The sequence below is a fragment of the Oncorhynchus keta genome, chromosome 30 (genome assembly GCF_023373465.1).
Source record: "Oncorhynchus keta strain PuntledgeMale-10-30-2019 chromosome 30, Oket_V2, whole genome shotgun sequence".
Taxonomy (NCBI): domain Eukaryota; kingdom Metazoa; phylum Chordata; class Actinopteri; order Salmoniformes; family Salmonidae; genus Oncorhynchus; species Oncorhynchus keta.
This window is the reverse complement of record NC_068450.1, coordinates 24,730,854-24,749,544: the sequence shown is the minus strand read 5'-3', so window position 1 is coordinate 24,749,544 and position 18,691 is coordinate 24,730,854. Positions and strand designations below refer to the sequence as shown.

Genomic DNA, 18,691 nt, shown 5'->3' with positions numbered 1-18,691 from the left:
ACTTATACAGTGCCTTGCGAAAGTATTCGGCCCCCTTGAACTTTGCGACCTTTTGCCACATTTCAGGCTTCAAACATAAAGATATAAAACTGTATTTTTTTGTGAAGAATCAACAACAAGTGGGACACAATCATGAAGTGGAACGACATTTATTGGATATTTAAAAAAAAAATAACATCAAAATCTGAAAAATTGGGCGTGCAAAATTATTCAGCCCCCTTAAGTTAATACTTTGTAGCGCCACCTTTTGCTGCGATTACAGCTGTAAGTCGCTTGGGGTATGTCTCTATCAGTTTTGCACATCGAGAGACTGAAATTTTTTCACATTCCTCCTTGCAAAACAGCTCGAGCTCAGTGAGGTTGGATGGAGAGCATTTGTGAACAGCAGTTTTCAGTTCTTTCCACAGATTCTCGATTGGATTCAGGTCTGGACTTTGACTTGGCCATTCTAACACCTGGATATGTTTATTTTTGAACCATTCCATTGTAGATTTTGCTTTATGTTTTGGATCATTGTCTTGTTGGAAGACAAATCTCCGTCCCAGTCTCAGGTCTTTTGCAGACTCCATCAGGTTTTCTTCCAGAATGGTCCTGTAAAATAAACATATCCAGGTGTTAGAATGGCCAAGTCAAAGTCCAGACCTGAATCCAATCGAGAATCTGTGGAAAGAACTGAAAACTGCTGTAATCGCAGCAAAAGGTGGCGCTACAAAATATTAACTTAAGGGGGCTGAATAATTTTGCACGCCCAATTTTTCAGTTTTTGATTTGTTAAAAAAGTTTGAAATATCCAATAAATGTCGTTCTACTTCATGATTGTGTCCCACTTGTTGTTGATTCTTCACAAAAAAATACAGTTTTATATCTTTATGTTTGAAGCCTGAAATGTGGCAAAAGGTCGCAAAGTTCAAGGGGGCCGAATACTTTCGCAAGGCACTGTATGTAATGCTTAAACTAAAATGAAACATTAGCAGAGTAAGATCCACCTTTATTTATTGAAACGGCTTGCATACAAAATATATTGCACTATAACCAAACAATGTCAACATAAAACCCAATCTATTTCGCTAATATGTACAAAGAAAATATTGCCCCAAGTGCAGTAACATACAAGGTCATTCTACCTTGGTCCAGTATCTGCAATATTTCTGGTTGAAGTTCAGCTTCCAAACCAAACTGCCTACAATGTGTGCAAGAAGAAATGTTTTAGAGTTGTCTTTTCTTGAATCTTATAAATTCCCAATATAAAGAACTAGAAAAGTCTGTTTGGCAACACGGAGATATTGCTTGTCCTTGACAAGAGTAGACTGAACTGCAGCATCTTACAGTCTGTATTCGATCATTCAAATACCAGGAGGAAACCATTCATGCCCCAAGCAGGGTTAGATAAAGTCCCAGATGGCTGAGTAAACCATTTATGTATCTGGCAGGGTTAGATAAAGTCCCAGATGGCTAAGTAAACCATTTATGTATCTGGCAGGGTTAGATAATGTCCCAGATGGCTGAGTAAACCATTCATGCCCCAAGCAGGGTTAGATAAAGTCCCAGATGGCTGAGTAAACCATTTATGCCCCTGGCAGGGTTAGATAAAGTCCCAGATGGCTAAGTAAACCATTTATGTATCTGGCAGGGTTAGATAAAGTCCCAGATGGTTGAGTAAACAATTTATGTATCTGGCAGGGTTAGATAAAGTCCCAGATGGCTAAGTAAACCATTTATGTATCTGGCAGGGTTAGATAAAGTCCCAGATGGCTAAGTAAACCATTTATGCCCCTGGCAGGGTTAGATAAAGTCCCAGATGGTTGAGTAAACAATTTATGCCCCTGGCAGGGTTAGATAAAGTTCCAAATGGCTGAGTAAACAATTTATGCACCTGGCAGGGTTAGATAAAGTTCCAGATGGCTGAGTAAACAATTTATTCCCCTGGCAGGGTTAGATATAATCCCAGATGGTTGGTGCCATTCTGAAGAGAATGACCCACATTGCTCAGGCAGTTGATAACAACGTCATCAAACTTCTCTTCAAGTCTGAACCTCTCAGCTGGACTAAACCCACCATTTCATTTTTTTCCTTTTTGCTGCTATTAGTACAAAATATTAAATTAATATCTATGTAATTTCATAGCCGGACTGGGCCAGTTGAATTGTTGACTGTTAACGCTGGGGAGAGCAGTGGCTGTTAGCCTGCTGAAATACTATTTTGTGAATTGGACATGAGCAAAATTACAGCAAGACAAGAGGCCGACAGCTGTTGACTGATGCCCATTACCTGTACACCATTCAACATTGCAATTTAGAGAAAACAAGAAAACCCCAAAATAAATTAGAACAAGACAGTAGCTATATCCTCACAGTAGTTTTTTTTAAAGAATCAACTAAACTAAGGTTAATGCACAAGCACTGATCCGATATAAGACAGACGGTTATACCATGGGACTAAACTTCATCCTCTGTACGGTGAAGGTACAGGAAACTCCGTTAGCTATAGGGTATCTAAAACTTGGTAATATTGTTGACAGCATTCATGTGATTCCCCTGCGGAAGAAATCTTATCACATAGTTTATTATAGTTCATATTATTTAGTAGTTGCAGATAACAAATTAAATTATTAAGTGCACATTTGAAGTTCAATCCAAAACAATAGCAAAAAATTATTTTAACAAATTAGATATACAGTATGCAACCCACTTTATAATTTACAATCTAATGACCAAATGTCAATATCATATGAACAACATGTTAGGGTTGGAGAGAGGTGTGCCACTCTTTTCATTGAATCTCTGAAATAAAAACCCAACAGGAAAGGGATTGTTGGTGAATGCATGGTGAAAGGACCATGTTCTCAATATCTCTCCCCAGTTTGACATAGTTCATGTTAAAAGGTCCATAGAAGTGATTCTGTCATAAGATACTGTTTTGTGTCTCCATGGTGTGAAATGACAAAATAATCTGAGACCTTGAATCAAAATCAACACAAACCCAGTGTGAACGTGGTAAGATCGATATTGAGTTCATTGTTGTTCCCCCTTTTCCAAAAAATAAATGCTATATCACTAGCTAGAAAAAGTCAATCATCCCTATTCAAGAAGTATTCAGCAAAAGGAAACAAAGTGACACATCAGATTGCTGACTTCCCAGATGTGGAAACCGATGATAATAATGAACATGCATTGCAAGGTTAAAAAGACAGTTCTAATTTTTTTTTAGATGGTGAGCTGTGTGTTCACTACACACAAGTAAAATCCATTACCGTTTCCCCAATGTCGTCGTCTTCCCTGATTTAAATGTCTATTTGTGATGCTATCCACAGGAGATAAAAAGGCACAGATCAGACAGGAGGGGGGGGTTCTTTTTATGTTATGTTTTTTTGTTTGTTGCTAATGATGCAGCTGTGACCTCACATGATAATGAGTTCTATATTCCACTGCGACACAGCTCCATAAACACATGCCATGAGAGAGAGAAGGCAGGAAGGACCAAACAATCCAACCCTCTATCCGGAGAAAAGGCTAGTACATGAACAAGCGATAGAAAACCATATCTTAAGAAATACAGATTCATCAGGTTGGCCCCTCTTTGTTTTAAACATATTTTCTTTCCACAGCTTTTAAATCATCAGATAGGTAGTTGTCAACAATGTCAATTAGAAAAAGACTGTAGTCGCCGTTTTCCTTCTCCTGTTAACCCCTAAAACCCTAGATGGCTCCTTCCCTGTACACAGTAACCCACCAAACACCCCATCCACCTGCCGCTGGAGTTCGTTTGTCCAAAGTGTGCTTCATTTCAGCCCTGACCTGCTCCTCTTTGGCCTAACGTGTCTCTAATGAAGAAGCTTCTGGATTGATGGTGTGGTGAGAGAGATGAGGGTGCCTTCAGTCAGCCCCGTCTACGACACCCCGTTCACCATCGCCAGGCTTATGGCGGTGGCTTCACCACCAGGGCTTTCCTGGTTATCCTTCTTGATAGGTCGCTCTTTTACGGGTCTCTGTCGGTTGGCGCCATCGCCTGCGGGGCCTCTGGCTGCAGCATGAACACTCCTCTCATTATTACCGTCCACTCTGATCTGTGGGACCAGAGACAGGACACTGTATGAGAAGGGCAATTACATTGGGGATATGCAGGACTACTAAGTACAGTCACTTAGAGTTAGATGCAATTCTATTCAATGTTGTCACCTGAGAGCGCTATCACTTTACGTTTGCCTGTGACCATTAAAAGCGGCACCAATATAAATTGCGGTTCGGCAGTGTGGTGCAAAAGTCCAGAGGCGTGGGAGCTGGGACTGTCATTCCCGCATCTCCCCAATTTGAATAAATCATAAGCCTCTGTCAGAGGTCAATGACTAAGTTGCTAAATGTGTCATGATATGTCATAAATTATGACAAAATTAAGTTCCTACAAAGGGCAAACATTATGATTAGGTACATTTCTCCTCTGAGATCTAGTTTATATAAAGAGGGTACAGGGTTACACCTAGTGGTCCTGTTGTGACATGGCAACAGGTATTCCAAAAGGGACACTGTCAGGAACAAAGAAAAGCTTGGGTGCCTTAATTACACCAATTATGTTGTAAAACTTTTTGCAACAGAAACCATTTGCAACGAAAACGAGTTTGTTTTGGAAAAATTCTGGTTGGTCTCAGTTTGGTTCTTTAACAGGAAACGGTTTCCTTTGCAAGACATGTGTTTGGAATTCCTCACCTGCAAAGAATCTTCCAGAGGCCTCAGCTTAGGGTCTCTGGTATTCCGTGAGCGTGACTCAGTCCACTGGATGTCTTCAGCTACTTAGGAACCAGAGAGCCAGACAGGATTAAAACTCAAAATGTTATCATGGCAGGATGAAATCATTACTCTCAAACAGACTCAAACAGTAGTACATAAAACCCTAAGGCAATGAATGCATTTATCTAGAGACATTAGTCCCTCGTACAGCAGGGTATTATAGTAAGAATGTTCCATTTACAGGCAAGCTTGAATAAGGTTAGTGCAGACCTTTGAAGCCTCCCCCTCTTCCTCCCCGCCCGCGAGGCCCTCCTCTCTTGCGTGTATCAGGTCGTTTGGGGAAGCCCCCAGTCAGGTCCTCAGTGGGGGCCAGAGACCAGTCACTCAGCTCGTCCTTGTGGTCCGACTCAGTCTCGGAGGCATTGGAAGCCTCAGAGTTAGTGCCTGGTAAGAGGGATAGAGGTTATTCTGCAAACCAGGAACTAAATGGAGTTCACCTTACAGAGTTCTTCTTAGTGAAACGGCACAGTTCGTTTCACTCAGTTTCCAACGGTGATATGAGCCATTATGTTCATATACACTTAGTGAAATACATACCATTTCATATGGATCAACAGTTCTGTCCCATACACACCTGAGGCTAAAGAGGGACCACCACGTCGGCCACGGCCTCCTCCCCTGACGAATGGTTTCCCTCCTCTCTGGGAGCCCATGCCCATCATCCCCAGGCCACCGTTGTCTACGATGGTCTTGTCAGGCCGTCCAGGCCCTGGGCCCCCCCTGGGGCCCCCTCCCCCAATCTGCCTCAGCTGCTCATCTATCTGCAGTCGCTCCATACGGAGCTGGTCCACTTCCTATAGGGACACGGTGTATGTATTCAACGTACTTATTTAGAAGTCACTCCTACCTCTAATAGTGAAAGTTGGGTAGAATCTGCCATTCTCATGAAGCAAGCAATGTGTAGACTAACTGCTGCTTTAAGTATTCAACTGTAAGAGGTTTTGGATCAAAGCATCTGCCAAGCGGCAGACATCTCAACATCCATGCATCAATTTTATTAGAGCAATAGGGGCAAGCGTCTAACCTTCAGATAGTTGAGATGATAGTCCAACAGTACTTTAGCATTGGAGATGCTCTCCTTTGTCCCTACAAAGACAAACGGCACCATGCCCTGTAAGGGAAATAAACAGACAGGATCTAATGAGGACCGAGTGGCTGCAGAGTCCTCACTAGTTAAAGATGCGTTATACAGGTTTTGTACACGTTTGAGCTGGTAGTTTTGAAAGCAGCGCTCAAGCCAAAACAGGTGGCTGAAAATTGTGCACAACATCACGTGTATCACATGGCTGCTGTCCAGCCCTGCAGGAGTGTGCACAAAGAGGAGAACAACTGTTAGGTGTGCATGCGGTGTACACTTGCTTGGGCTCATCCTGCAACCTCATTGGACAATACTGGGCTGACCTGATCCCAGCTCAAGCCAGCGAACTTGTGAGCGACAGGGATTTGTCAACGTGAAAATGTAATTTAGAAACCAACATTGGAAAATATACTTATGCTTGCATCAAATACCCTTAAGTCCTGTAGCCTACTGCCGACCCTTGAGTGCTGACCTAGTGCACAAGTTTTTTTTTGCTTTACTTTTCATATTCCAAATAAAAATCTGAAGTTCAATGAGTTTCCAATTGCATTTTCAACTCCACCAATAGTTTTGTCACAGACACTGTTAAATAACATTTGTGCCTACTATGCTCTTGGCACATGCGATTTTGCCAACAGTTTGCAGATACAGTGACGATCTGAACCCCGACCCAGACAGGTTGCCCCGGTTGCCCCAGGTGGTGAAGTTAGGAAACAACACAACTATGCTGATCCTCAACACAGGGGACCCACAGCCCCCTCCTGTTCCCCGTTCACCCATGACTGCATGGCCACGCACACCTCCAACTCAATCATCAAGTTTGCAGATGACACAGTAGTAGGCCTGATTACCAACAATAACGAGACAGCCTACAGGGAGGAGGTGAGGGCTCTGGCAGAGTGGTGACAGGAAAATAACCTCTCCCTCAACGTCAACAAAACAAAGGAGCTGATCGTGGACTTCAGGAGACAACAGAGAGAGCACACCCCCATCCACATTGACGGGACCACAGTGGAGGTGAAAAGATGCACAATTGAGAGCATCCTCTAGGGCTGAATCACCGCCTGATACGGCAACTGCAACACCCACAGAGCACTTCAGAGGGTGGTGCGGTCTGCCCAACGCATAACCGGGCTCAATGGGTGATACTCTGCCCCTGCGCACTTTTAGTCAATTCAAGCCACTTACCTCGTCCAATGGAGGTGGCTTCTTGTTGTTCTCTGCCTCAATCCGAACACGAACAACACCAGATTTATCCACCACTTCCTGGATCAGCTTTCCATTTTTCCCAATGACTTTCCCTGGCGAAGGAGATGTGGTATTAGAATAGGAAACTATGAGAACATGAAGACAATGAGTTCATGACTTTTCAAACAACACATTTTATGTTCTACTTTACCCACTAAATTCCTTGGTACTTTGATGACATCTTCAGAAAACTCCAAGAAGCTCCTAGCCTTGCGGACAGCCTCTTGGTCCTGCAATTGAATCATACCCAGAGGAGATAAAATACATGCACGTCTTTCACTAGTATGACCAAGTAAATATACCTTGTGAGTAAAGAGGCTTATGAGCATTCATTATATTTGTGCTAGTGGTGAGGTGCAGTGTAGTAAGCGTCCCACCTCTCCATAGATGTGGAAGGTGCAGGTCTCTTCATCCAGGTCTATAGTGGTGACCCCAGGTACTTTCCTGGCCTGCTGGATGTTGGCACCGTGGGTCCCAATGGCCAGCCCCATCAGATCATCCCGGACCACAAACTGTTCATGGAACCTGGACGCCAGCTGCCGAGAGCTCTGCACACAAACCATAACCCACGCATGGCTTAGCCATAGTTCTCCTCACGCTGAGCGATAACCTCCAATAGGCTAACATGGCTTAGCCTTCATTTGAGAGTGTGTTTAAACTGTAAGTACCTCCAGTTGGCGGCTAGCCTCCTCGTTCCTCTGCATTAGGGACAGCTTGGTGCGCAGGCTCCGGAAATGCATGTCGCTCAGCATCTGCACCCTTTTGGTTGTAACCTCATTCACGGACTAAAACAAGAGGACTGATATGATGAAACAATATCTAACAGGGGCTGAGTTATGAAACTTTGAGAAGCCAGAAAAATAATCTAACGTACCAGAATAACAAGCTGCTTTTTGTCTGAGTCATAAGTGACATTGAATGCTCCCAAAGCCTTCTTAAAATCTTTATGCGAGTCTTTTAAACACCTAAGAACACAAAACACAGTTCCCCACCATAGAAAGTCACATCAGCCTCAAATCAACAGTCACACATGGAAGCAATGACAACATACAACAATAACCTTACTTTAAAAAAGCCTTGAATAGGCCCACTTACATTTGCCGCAAGTCCTCTGGGACATCCAGATTAATTTTCAGGAAGGAGTTTTTTGTAGCTGGCTTGTTTGGATTCACAGGTCGTAACCTCTCTAATGTAACTATTTCATTTAGCGTGGCATCACAAGCGGTATACTCTATGACATAAAACTGAGAGGAAAGAAGGTACTGTGTTATACGGATTATCATTAAAATATTACAGTAGCTACATAATAATAAACAAATGTAAACTCTCGCTCAAACAGCTGCATTGGTCTTACCTCACCCTTCACCATTCGAACTGTCGCCAGCCACCAGCCACATGGTTCTTTGTCATTGGCCCTAGAATAAACCTGTGGATAATTGATTAAGTACATTTTGTTGAGTTCTTATCACTGATATGCATCTAAACTGGCCCCTGTTTGCGGGACACATTAACTGAAAGCCTGCAAATAACCAAAAAGAAAGAACATAACAGCAGTTCCCTTCTGCTTTCAATAAAAGCCTAACCATTGAGCAGCCATTGTATAATCTAGCCTACTAGATCTCAGCAAAGTATTATGTTTAATTGACATTGACTAGTGGGAAGGGAAGTCCTTATCCATTACTTACAGCACATACCTCAACTTCATCACTCTCGTTTATCTCTTTCTGAAAACCTGTGGGTGGAGGAAATCGAACATCATGGAAGGGAATTTGACGCTCTGGCTGCCAACTGAAAGAATAGAAATAAACAAATGAAACCAGGGTACGTCGCAAACGGAAATTAAACAACTGAACAAGTGTGCACATGCACTATAGTTAAGATAAATGAGAAACAAAGTGTTACTTGCAAGAAGAACTAGCTAGTTAGTTATAGCAAATGCATTGACATGTAATCCATAGTGGTTAACGGGGCTCTCATGTCTGGCTCTGACTCAAAGTAGCCTAACGTTACTGTTGTTAATTAACTAGCTAACGTTACTTAGTTTACTTAATAGTCTACGATTCATTTGGAAAGTGAGCTTATTTGCTAGCTGACTGGATTATGTTGCCAGGGAGCTAACGTTAGTTAACTAGCAACTCACTTGTTTTCAAAGGAGACAGTGACAGAACTTTCATTAATATCCTTCAAATAGCCCTAAAGGAGAAAATGGTTGAGAAAATACAATACATTTTAGGCAAAGGAAAACAATCATTAGCCAAGAGGTCAAAGCCTAAAGATGAATCTCGTTGACTGCTGCTAGCTAGATAACAAGCAAGGCTAATTAGCTAGAACAAATGCCACCAAAAACACGAAACTATATACTCCGTATGGCCTATTTTTTGGGGGAAACAACTGTAGCTAGATAACTAGGATGCTACTGTAGCTAGCTAACGTTACCTAGCATTGGTTGGCTGTCTGTGGCTAGAAGCAGGCTGTACTGTCTGTCTTGTATGGGCCTGACGATAAACCTAGCTAGATTAGCCAGCCGGTAAATAGCTCACAGAATGACCTATTGCAATAAATAAATCATCAAAATACTTTTAGAAACATTGAAACTAGCAGTTAGCTACCAACCCACCTTGTAAAAAGCCCCACTCGTCCCCCTGACTTCAACCGCTAGCTCGTCCATGACGCCTAGCTATGTTAGCTAATGTAATGCTAACTTAGCTGGTTTGCTAAAAACACTGGGTGCGTGCAAAGCTCTGGTCCTGGATCCCCCGGTAACGTCGTTTCCCTGTTGTATCTCTTTAATATTTCGATTTGCAAAGTTGCAGTTGAAGATTTCTAAAGAAATGAAAGCGAAACTTTTAAATGACGCTAGAATACACAGTTCACAACCGCTCTTGCAATGCACGCATTGATGTAAACATAAGAGCCTCCCTTTCCCTCGTCACGTGACAAGGTCAACTTTTAATAATGTCCACTCAGTTCCATTTAATTGGTTTCTCATCAGGAATGAGTGGTTCAGTGATCACTCTTCATTGGATTAATAATCGTCAAAGTTAAAAAGGTTTATGACTTTTTTTAAAATCTTTTTTTTTTCTTGGGGGGTGGCCAGTCCAGAAGGGGGGTGACCAGTCCAGAAGAGGACTGGCCACCCCACACAGCCTGGTTCCTCTAAGTTTCCTCCTAGGTTCTGGCCTGTCTATGTAGTTTTTCCTAGCCACTGTGCTTCTACACCTGCATTGCTTGCTGTTTGGGGTTTTAGGCTGGGTTTCTGTACAGCACATTGTGACATCAGCTGATGTAAGAAGGGCTTTATAAATAAAATAAAAACAATATATATATATATAAAATAGAAAGAGGAATGGGAGGCCCCAGTGCACAACTGAGCAAGAGGACAAGTACATTAGAGTGTCTAGGTAGAGAAACAGACGCCTCACAAGTCCTCAACTGGCAGCTTCATTAAATAGTACCCGCAAAACACCAGTCTCAACGTCAACAGTGAAGAGGCGACTCCGGGATGCTAGCCTTCTAGGCAGAGTTCCTCTGGCCAATGTCTGTGTTCTTTTGCCCATCTTAATATTTTATTTTTATTGCCTAGTCAGAGATATGGCTTTTTCTTTGCAACTCTGCCTAGAAGGCCAGCATCTCGGAGTCGCCTCTTCACTGTTGACGTTGAGACTGGTGTTTTGCCGGTACTATTTAATGAAGCTGCCAGTTGAGGACTTGTGAGACGTCTGTTTCTCAAACTAGACACTAAAATGTACTTGTCCTCTTGCTCTGTTGTGCACTAGGGCCTCCCACTCCTCTTTCTATTCTGGTTAGAGCCAGAGTGCACTGTTCTGTGAATGAAGTAGTACACAGCGTTGTACAAGATCTTCAGTTTTTTGGCAATTTCTCACATGGAATAGCTTTAATTTCTCAGAACTAGAATATACTGACTAGTTTCAGAAGAAAGGTCTTTATTTTCTGGCCATTTTGAGCACTGAAATCGAACCCACAAATGCTGATGCTCCAGATACTCAACTAGTCATAAAAATCCAGTTTTATTGCTTATTTATTCAGAACAACTGTTTTCAGCTGTGCTAACATAATTGGAAAAGGGTTTTCTAATGATCAATTAGCCTTTTAAAATTATGAACTGGGCTTAGCTAACACAACGTTCCTTTGGAACACAGGAGTGATGGTTGCTGATAATGGGTCTCTTTTCGCCGATAGAGATATTCCGATAAAAATCAGCCATTTCCAGCTACAATAGTCATTTACAACATTAACAATGTCTTCACTGTATTTCTGATCAATTTCATGTTATTTTAAATGGACAAAAAAAATGGCTTCCTTGGCCAGCACTCCCGCTATCTCTCTCAGAATGACCTTCTTGATCCAAATCAGTCAGGTTTCAAGACTAGTCATTCAACTGAGACTGCTCTTCTCTGTATCACGGAGGCGCTCCGCACTGCTAAAGCTAACTCTCTCTCCTCTGCTCTCATCCTTCTAGACCTATCGGCTGCCTTCGATACTGTGAACCATCAGATCCTCCTCTCCACCCTCTCCGAGTTGGGCATCTCCGGCGCGGCCCACGCTTGGATTGCGTCCTACCTGACAGGTCGCTCCTACCAGGTGGCGTGGCGAGAATCTGTCTCCTCACCACGCGCTCTCACCACTGGTGTCCCCAGGGCTCTGTTCTAGGCCCTCTCCTATTCTCGCTATACACCAAGTCACTTGGCTCTGTCATAACCTCACATGGTCTCTCCTATCATTGCTATGCAGACGACACACAATTAATCTTCTCCTTTCCCCTTCTGATGACCAGGTGGCGAAACGCATCTCTGCATGTCTGGCAGACATATCAGTGTGGATGATGGATCACCACCTCAAGCTGAACCTCGGCAAGACGGAGCTGCTCTTCCTCCCGGGGAAGGACTGCCCGTTCCATGATCTCGCCATCACGGTTGACAACTCCATTGTGTCCTCCTCCCAGAGCGCTAAGAACCTTGGCGTGATCCTGGACAACACCCTGTCGTTCTCAACTAACATCAAGGCGGTGGCCCGTTCCTGTAGGTTCATGCTCTACAACATCCGCAGAGTACGACCCTGCCTCACACAGGAAGCGGCGCAGGTCCTAACCCAGGCACTTGTCATCTCCCGTCTGGATTACTGCAACTCGCTGTTGGCTGGGCTCCCTGCCTGTGCCATTAAACCCCTACAACTCATCCAGAACGCCGCAGCCCGTCTGGTGTTCAACCTTCCCAAGTTCTCTCACGTCACCCCGCTCCGCCGCTCTCTCCACTGGCTTCCAGTTGAAGCTCGCATCCGCTACAAGACCATGGTGCTTGCCTACGGAGCTGTGAGGGGAACGGCACCTCAGTACCTCCAGGCTCTGATCAGGCCCTACACCCAAACAAGGGCACTGCGTTCATCCACCTCTGGCCTGCTCGCCTCCCTACCAAAGAGGAAGTACAGTTCCCGCTCAGCCCAGTCAAAACTGTTCGCTGCTCTGGCCCCCAATGGTGGAACAAACTCCTCACGACGCCAGGACAGCGGAGTCAATCACCACCTTCTGGAGACACCTGAAACCCCACCTCTTTAAGGAATACCTAGGATAGGATAAGTAATCCTTCTCACCCCCCTTAAAAGATTTAGATGCACTACTGTAAAGTGGCTGTTCCACTGGATGTCATAAGGTGAATGCACCAATTTGTAAGTCGCTCTGGATAAGAGCGTCTGCTAAATGACTTAAATGTAAATGTAAATGTAATAACAAGGACATTTCTAAGTGACCCCGAACTTTTGAACATTTACATTACATTACATTTAAGTCATTGAACGATAGCGTGTGTGTGTCTGTGTGTACACACACACACACACACACACAGTACCAGTCAAAAGTTTGGACACACCTACTCATTCAAGGGTTTTTCTTTATTTTTACATTGAAGAATAATAGGAAAGACATCACAACTATGAAATAACACATGGAATCATGTAGTAACCAAAAAAAGTGTTAAACAAATCAACGTATATTTTATGTTTGAGATTCTTCAAAGTAGCCATTCTTTGCCTTGATGACAGCTTTGCACACTCTTTGGAATTCTCTCAACCAGCTTCATCTGGAATGATTTTTCAACAGTCTTGAAGGAGTTCCCACATATGCTGAGCACTTATTGGCTGCTTTTCCTTCACACTGTGGTCCAACTGATCCTAAACCATCTCAATTGGTTTGAGGTCGGGTGATTGTGGGGGCCAGGTCATCTGATGCAGCACTCCATCTTTTTTGGTCAAATAGCCCTTACACAACCTAGGGCTCCCGAGTGGCACAGCGGTCTAAGGCACTGCATCTCAGTGCTAGAGGCATCACTAGACACCCTGGTTTGATTCCAGCCTGTATCACATCCGGCCTTGATTGGGAGTCCCATAGGGCGGTGCACAATTGGCCCAGCGTCTTCCGGGTTTGGCTGGTGTAGGCCATCATTGTAAATAAGAATTTGTTCTTAACTGACCTGTCTACTTACATAAAGGTGTTTTTCATAGTCCTGTTGAAAAACAAATGACAGTCCCACTAAGCACACACCACATGGGATGGCAGATCACTGCAGAATGCTGTGGTAGCCATGCAGGATAAGTGTGCCTTGAATGATAAATAAATCACAGATAGTGTCACCAGCAAAGCACCCACACACCATAATCTCCTCCATGCTTTATGGTGGGAACCACACATGCGGAGATCATCCGTTCACCTACTCTGTGACTCACAAAGACATGGCGGTTGGTACCAAAAATCTCAAATTTGGACTCATCAGACCAAATGACAGATTTCCAACAGTCTAATGTCAATTGCTTGTGTTTTTTTGGCCCAAGCAAGTCTCTTATTATTATTGGTGTCCTTTAGTAGTGGTTTCTTTGCAGCAATTTGACCATGAAGGCCTGGTTCACGCAGTTTCCTCTGAACAGTTGATGTTGATATGTGTCTGTTACTTGAACTCTGTGAAGCATTTATTTGGGCTGAAATTTCTGAGACAGGTAACTCTTATGAACTTGTCCTCTGCAGCAGAAGTAACTCTAGGTCTTCCTTTCCTGTGGCAGTCCTCATGAGAGCCAGTTTCATCATAGTGCTTGATGGGTTTTGCAACTGCACTTGAAGAAACTTTTAAAGTTATTTTTTCCCGCATTGACTGACCTTTAATGTCTTAAAGTAACGATGGACTGTCGTTTCTATTTGCTTATTTGAGCTGTTCTTGCCATAATATGGACTTGGTCTTTTACCAAATAGGGCTATCTTCTGTATACCACCCTTAACTTGTCACAACACAACTGATTGGCTCAAACGTATTAAAGGAAAGACATTTCACAAGTTAACTTTTAACAAGGCACACCTGTTAATTGAAATGCATTCCAGGTGACTACCTCATGAAGCTGGTAGAGAGAATGCCAAGAGTGTGCAAAGCGGTCATCAAGGCAAAGGGTGTCAACTTCGAAGAATATATTACTGGGAAAAATAATATGAATGCTGAGTTTGGTGGTGTTGTGAAGTTTAAAGAACTTATGTCCATCGTACATCCCCATACACACATTCATGATGTCCCCAATATACAACATTTAATGTAATGTAATGAAACATGACAAATTTGCCTAAGAGCTGTTTAATTTGCTGCAATTTCAGTAGACAGTAGATCGAAACAGACTATCTAGTTGGCATAAATATGCAGGCTGCCAGCAGCGTTAATACGTTTGTGTGGGGCTACAAATCACTTCCAGTTTGGGGAGTCTTGTGGAATGGATTCATTTTACACTGCCACAGGAGGCTCTAAAATATATCTAAGTCAAGGCATTGTTGGGGAAATTGCGTTATAAATCCAGGTAGAATGTTTTTATACAATTTTTTTTCTTCACTTTTTGCTATCGGCCTACCTATTATAGATTAATAGTCTGGGTTTATTTTGCTAGTCAACAGCAATTCAAAGAAAGTATTGTATCACAACCATTCTCAACAATGCATAGTCTGAAATGATAGTAAATATTTATTTCTGTTTATGGCATCAGTTACTCTTTGCATTTTTCATTCATGTGTCAAAATATAAGCTGTAAAACAAATATATATTATTGTCACATACACCAGATAGGTGCAGTGAAATGTGCAGGTTGCCGTTTTTGTCACGAGTCTTGTCCTGGAGACAGTATTTAGGGATTTTCCCTTAGATTGGCCAGCTGCAAGCTCAGAATTGGCTATATTGTAATAAAAAATGTATGACAACAAAATGTGCTTTTTGGTCTAAATTTAAGGTTCGGGTTAGGTATAAAATCTGATTTTATGTGACAGGTTGTGACTTCTCTGCAGAGCTGCCTCCAGAACAAGATTCATTAAGAAAAACGCTAACCTGCGCGAAATGTTTTACAGGGTCAGCCATGGTAAAAGTCTAATCAAATAAAATTTTATTGGTCACATACACATATTTAGCAGATATTATTGCGGGTATAGCAAAATGCTTGTGTTCCTAGCTGCAACAGTGCAGTAATATATAACAATTCACAATAATACCCACAAATCTAAAGTAAAGAATGGAGTTAATAAATATATAAATATTAGGACGAGCAATGTAGGAGTGGCATTGACTAAAATACAGTAGAATAGAATACAGTATATACATATGAAATGAGTAAAGCAGTATGTAAACATTAAGGTGACTAGTGTTCCATTATTAAAGTGACCAGTGATTCCATGTCTCCATGTAGTGCAGCACCCTGGAGCAAATGTCTTTCTCAAGTGCACAGATTTTTAACCTTGTTGGCTAGGGTATTCGAACCAGCGACCTTTCGGTTAATATCCCAACGCTCTAACCACAAGCTCATTTCATTTCTGTGTCTTGTCTATTTTGGGCCCAAATTTATATTTGCCTTCACATAATACTCTGTCAACACAATATCAGTACACAACGGCATTGTCAGTCCTCTAAGGGAATTACTTTCACATTTTAGCACTAGATGTCAGTACTGCACTCTTAAATAATAAAGCAGCAAGCGTATGTGAGCTGCATTGGATTCCCTCATACCTAACAGAACATCAGTTTCAATATTTTAAAACTGTACTAGGTCCAGTATACCCCAACTCATGCGGTGTTGAGCAGAACTATGGACTGTCCTTAGGCTCCAGCCTTAAAGTATTGGATAACCAACCTTGAGTAAGAATGAGAATTCTTTGAAAACCTCAGACCAAATCTAGATGTGTAGTATAGTTTTTTGTAGTATTATTACTTCTAAAGGATATAATCTTACCAATGCATCCAATGGCAAAATTGCTGTTGACTTGACATTACATTACATTTTATTTCAGCTGTATAACATTGTCAATAGATTGTATAATGAAATGCATGTATCCATTCTTGAGACACAGTAAGTCAAAGCCATTACAGCAACTGTATATACATGTTATGATGAGTTTTCAGCAAGGTTTTGCCTAACATAACCCCTTTTGTATTGCTGAGCACTATTTTCAACTGAAGTGATTTCATGGTGTTGACAAGATGTGCGGGAACATAAAAACCTAATGTGTTTGGCCACAGGCGAAGGAAAAGCTTGCCTCTTCTCTTCCGTGCTGCAGAGGGCTCTGTGTGTGGCAAAGCCAGCCATTCTCTCCCCATCCTGAGAGTGATCAAATAAACCTAGCTGGCATGCCTGTCATACTATGAGCTCTGACTCAGTGAGCAGTTCAGTGGGAGTTACTGCAGGGAACACAGCCACTTCTCTCTGCTTCGAGCAGGGGGATGAAACACCCCCAGAATGGCACGTCGCTTTGTTTTGAGATGCACTCTCTGGATGTTGGCCCAGGTTCCTTTTTTTACAGAATGAGTTTCTTTAAGGGGTTTGGGGGAAGAGGGGTGGGGATTGGAGTGGTTGTCTATTCCAGGCTGTTTGAACCATAGAAATGGAATGAATAGAACGGATGTCCCCATTCAAATCCATGATGGCATAATGACTGGACTGGCAGCCATCTTGAGAGTACTGATGCCTAGGTCGAAAACATACAGGTTAAGACAAAATCATCACAAATCTGAGACCAGCACCGTTGCTAAATGTAAGTCACTAAATTATATTTCATTCAAGAGCTGTACAATAGAAGATAAACATAAGTCACAGAATTTCATTTTCATTTAAAAGCCATACTGATGCCAGCACAATACTGTTAGTGGCTCTTTTGGTAAAGACCTGAGTCTGTGCCATGGCGGCAGTACGGCGTATTGACTTTTCAGTGAATGTGTAAGGTCCTAAATGATTTATCTAGTGAAGACCCTCGCTTCCTTCTGGATCTGTATATGACTTTAACATATTAGTGAGAGGTATATTGTCACTAAAGGAGAGTTTACATTCTTGAAATTGTCCCCATAGCCTTCCCTTGCTTTTTAACTCTACCTGACAAGCTGAGACACATTCGACTGTACGTGAGCAAAGATACTGCCAAAAGTGGATGACATATCATGCCCTCACATTGGTCTTTTCGTAGAGCCCTGTCCCTACAGTGCTCTGATCAGGGGGTTGCTGATGGGTCTGGCAGACCAATCAGAGAGTAGCCATGGTTCTGTCTGCTCTTTCTGCTCTTCCATTAACGCTCCCTCTCCGTCTGACCGTATTACTGTCAGGGCATGTGGCAAAAAGGTCCACCATTCGGAACCTGTGACAATATTTGACATTGTTAATTGTATCCTGGCTGACCGGCTGATCTCAATTCAGATTTCACACTATCATTATTCTCATCCATATTGTTTTACTGTCACGCTGAAACTTGTGTCCGATCTTAACCCTGAATTAAAATAGTAGTTTTCAAAAGGGAAAATGTAAAATGCAACAGTGTAATTGAATGGGATAGTACAGGAGGATGAACACTGAGGCACAAAAGAAGAGAGTGGTTGAAGTTGCATTATGTCATGTCTCCTTCTCACGCTGACAGAGGGTTCACACCATAGAAATATGATGAACATGATGAGCTTGGAACCTCTAAAACCCTAGAAATGTTACTGGTAAACTCATGGGTACACTCGCAATGGCTACCTGGCATTGATGACAAAGGTTTAGATAATGAGATTCTAATATCCCATAACTATTTGCAATAATTGGACCAGCTATGATAGTTAGCAACGGCACTGCTAGTGCAATATGATTTTCAGGATTTTTTTCATAGTTGAAGTGTACCTATGATGAAAATTACAGGCCTCTCTCAATCTTTTTAAGTGGGAGAACTTGCACAATTGGTGGCTGACTAAATACTTTTTTGCCCTACTGTAGATACTTGTGTACCTGTTTCCTCCAGCATCTTCACAAGGTCCTTTGCTGTTGTTCTGGGATTGATTTGCACCTTTCATCTCTAGGAGACAGAACGTGTCACCTCCCTGAGCGGTATGACGGTTGCGTGGTCCCATGGTGTTTATACTTGCGTACTATTGTTTGTACAGATAAACGTGGTACCTTCAGGCATTTGGATATGTCTCCCAAGGATGAACCAGACTTGTAGAGGTCTACAATTGTTTTTCTGAGGTCTTGGCTGATTTCTTTTGATTTTCCCATGATGTCAAGCAAAGCGGCACTGAGTTTGAAGGTAGGCCTTGAAATACAT

The 18,691-nt window shown here is 42.5% G+C and overlaps 1 protein-coding gene across 5 annotated transcripts; it reads right to left on the bottom strand.

The window, feature by feature from the left end:
* Window positions 1-2,546: 2,546 nt before the first annotated feature.
* Window positions 2,547-10,034, bottom strand: fmr1 (fragile X messenger ribonucleoprotein 1). 5 transcript variants are annotated; one of them, XM_035744050.2, is made up of 15 exons: window positions 9,725-10,034; window positions 9,248-9,300; window positions 8,793-8,895; window positions 8,462-8,533; window positions 8,203-8,351; window positions 7,982-8,072; window positions 7,776-7,892; window positions 7,485-7,655; window positions 7,259-7,337; window positions 7,048-7,160; window positions 5,806-5,892; window positions 5,356-5,575; window positions 4,992-5,165; window positions 4,701-4,783; window positions 2,547-4,063 (listed from the first exon to the last, which is right to left on the bottom strand). In XM_035744050.2, exons 1-15 carry the CDS (start codon window positions 9,773-9,775, stop codon window positions 3,887-3,889), a joined length of 1,740 nt encoding a protein of 579 aa, XP_035599943.1. In that variant the 5' UTR covers window positions 9,776-10,034; the 3' UTR covers window positions 2,547-3,886. The 5 variants fall into 5 exon arrangements, with proteins under 5 accessions (XP_035599943.1, XP_035599944.1, XP_035599945.1 ...); XM_035744051.2 differs by having other exon boundaries at window positions 4,701-4,780; XM_035744052.2 differs by having other exon boundaries at window positions 8,802-8,895.
* Between the last annotated feature and the right edge of the window lie 8,657 nt (window positions 10,035-18,691).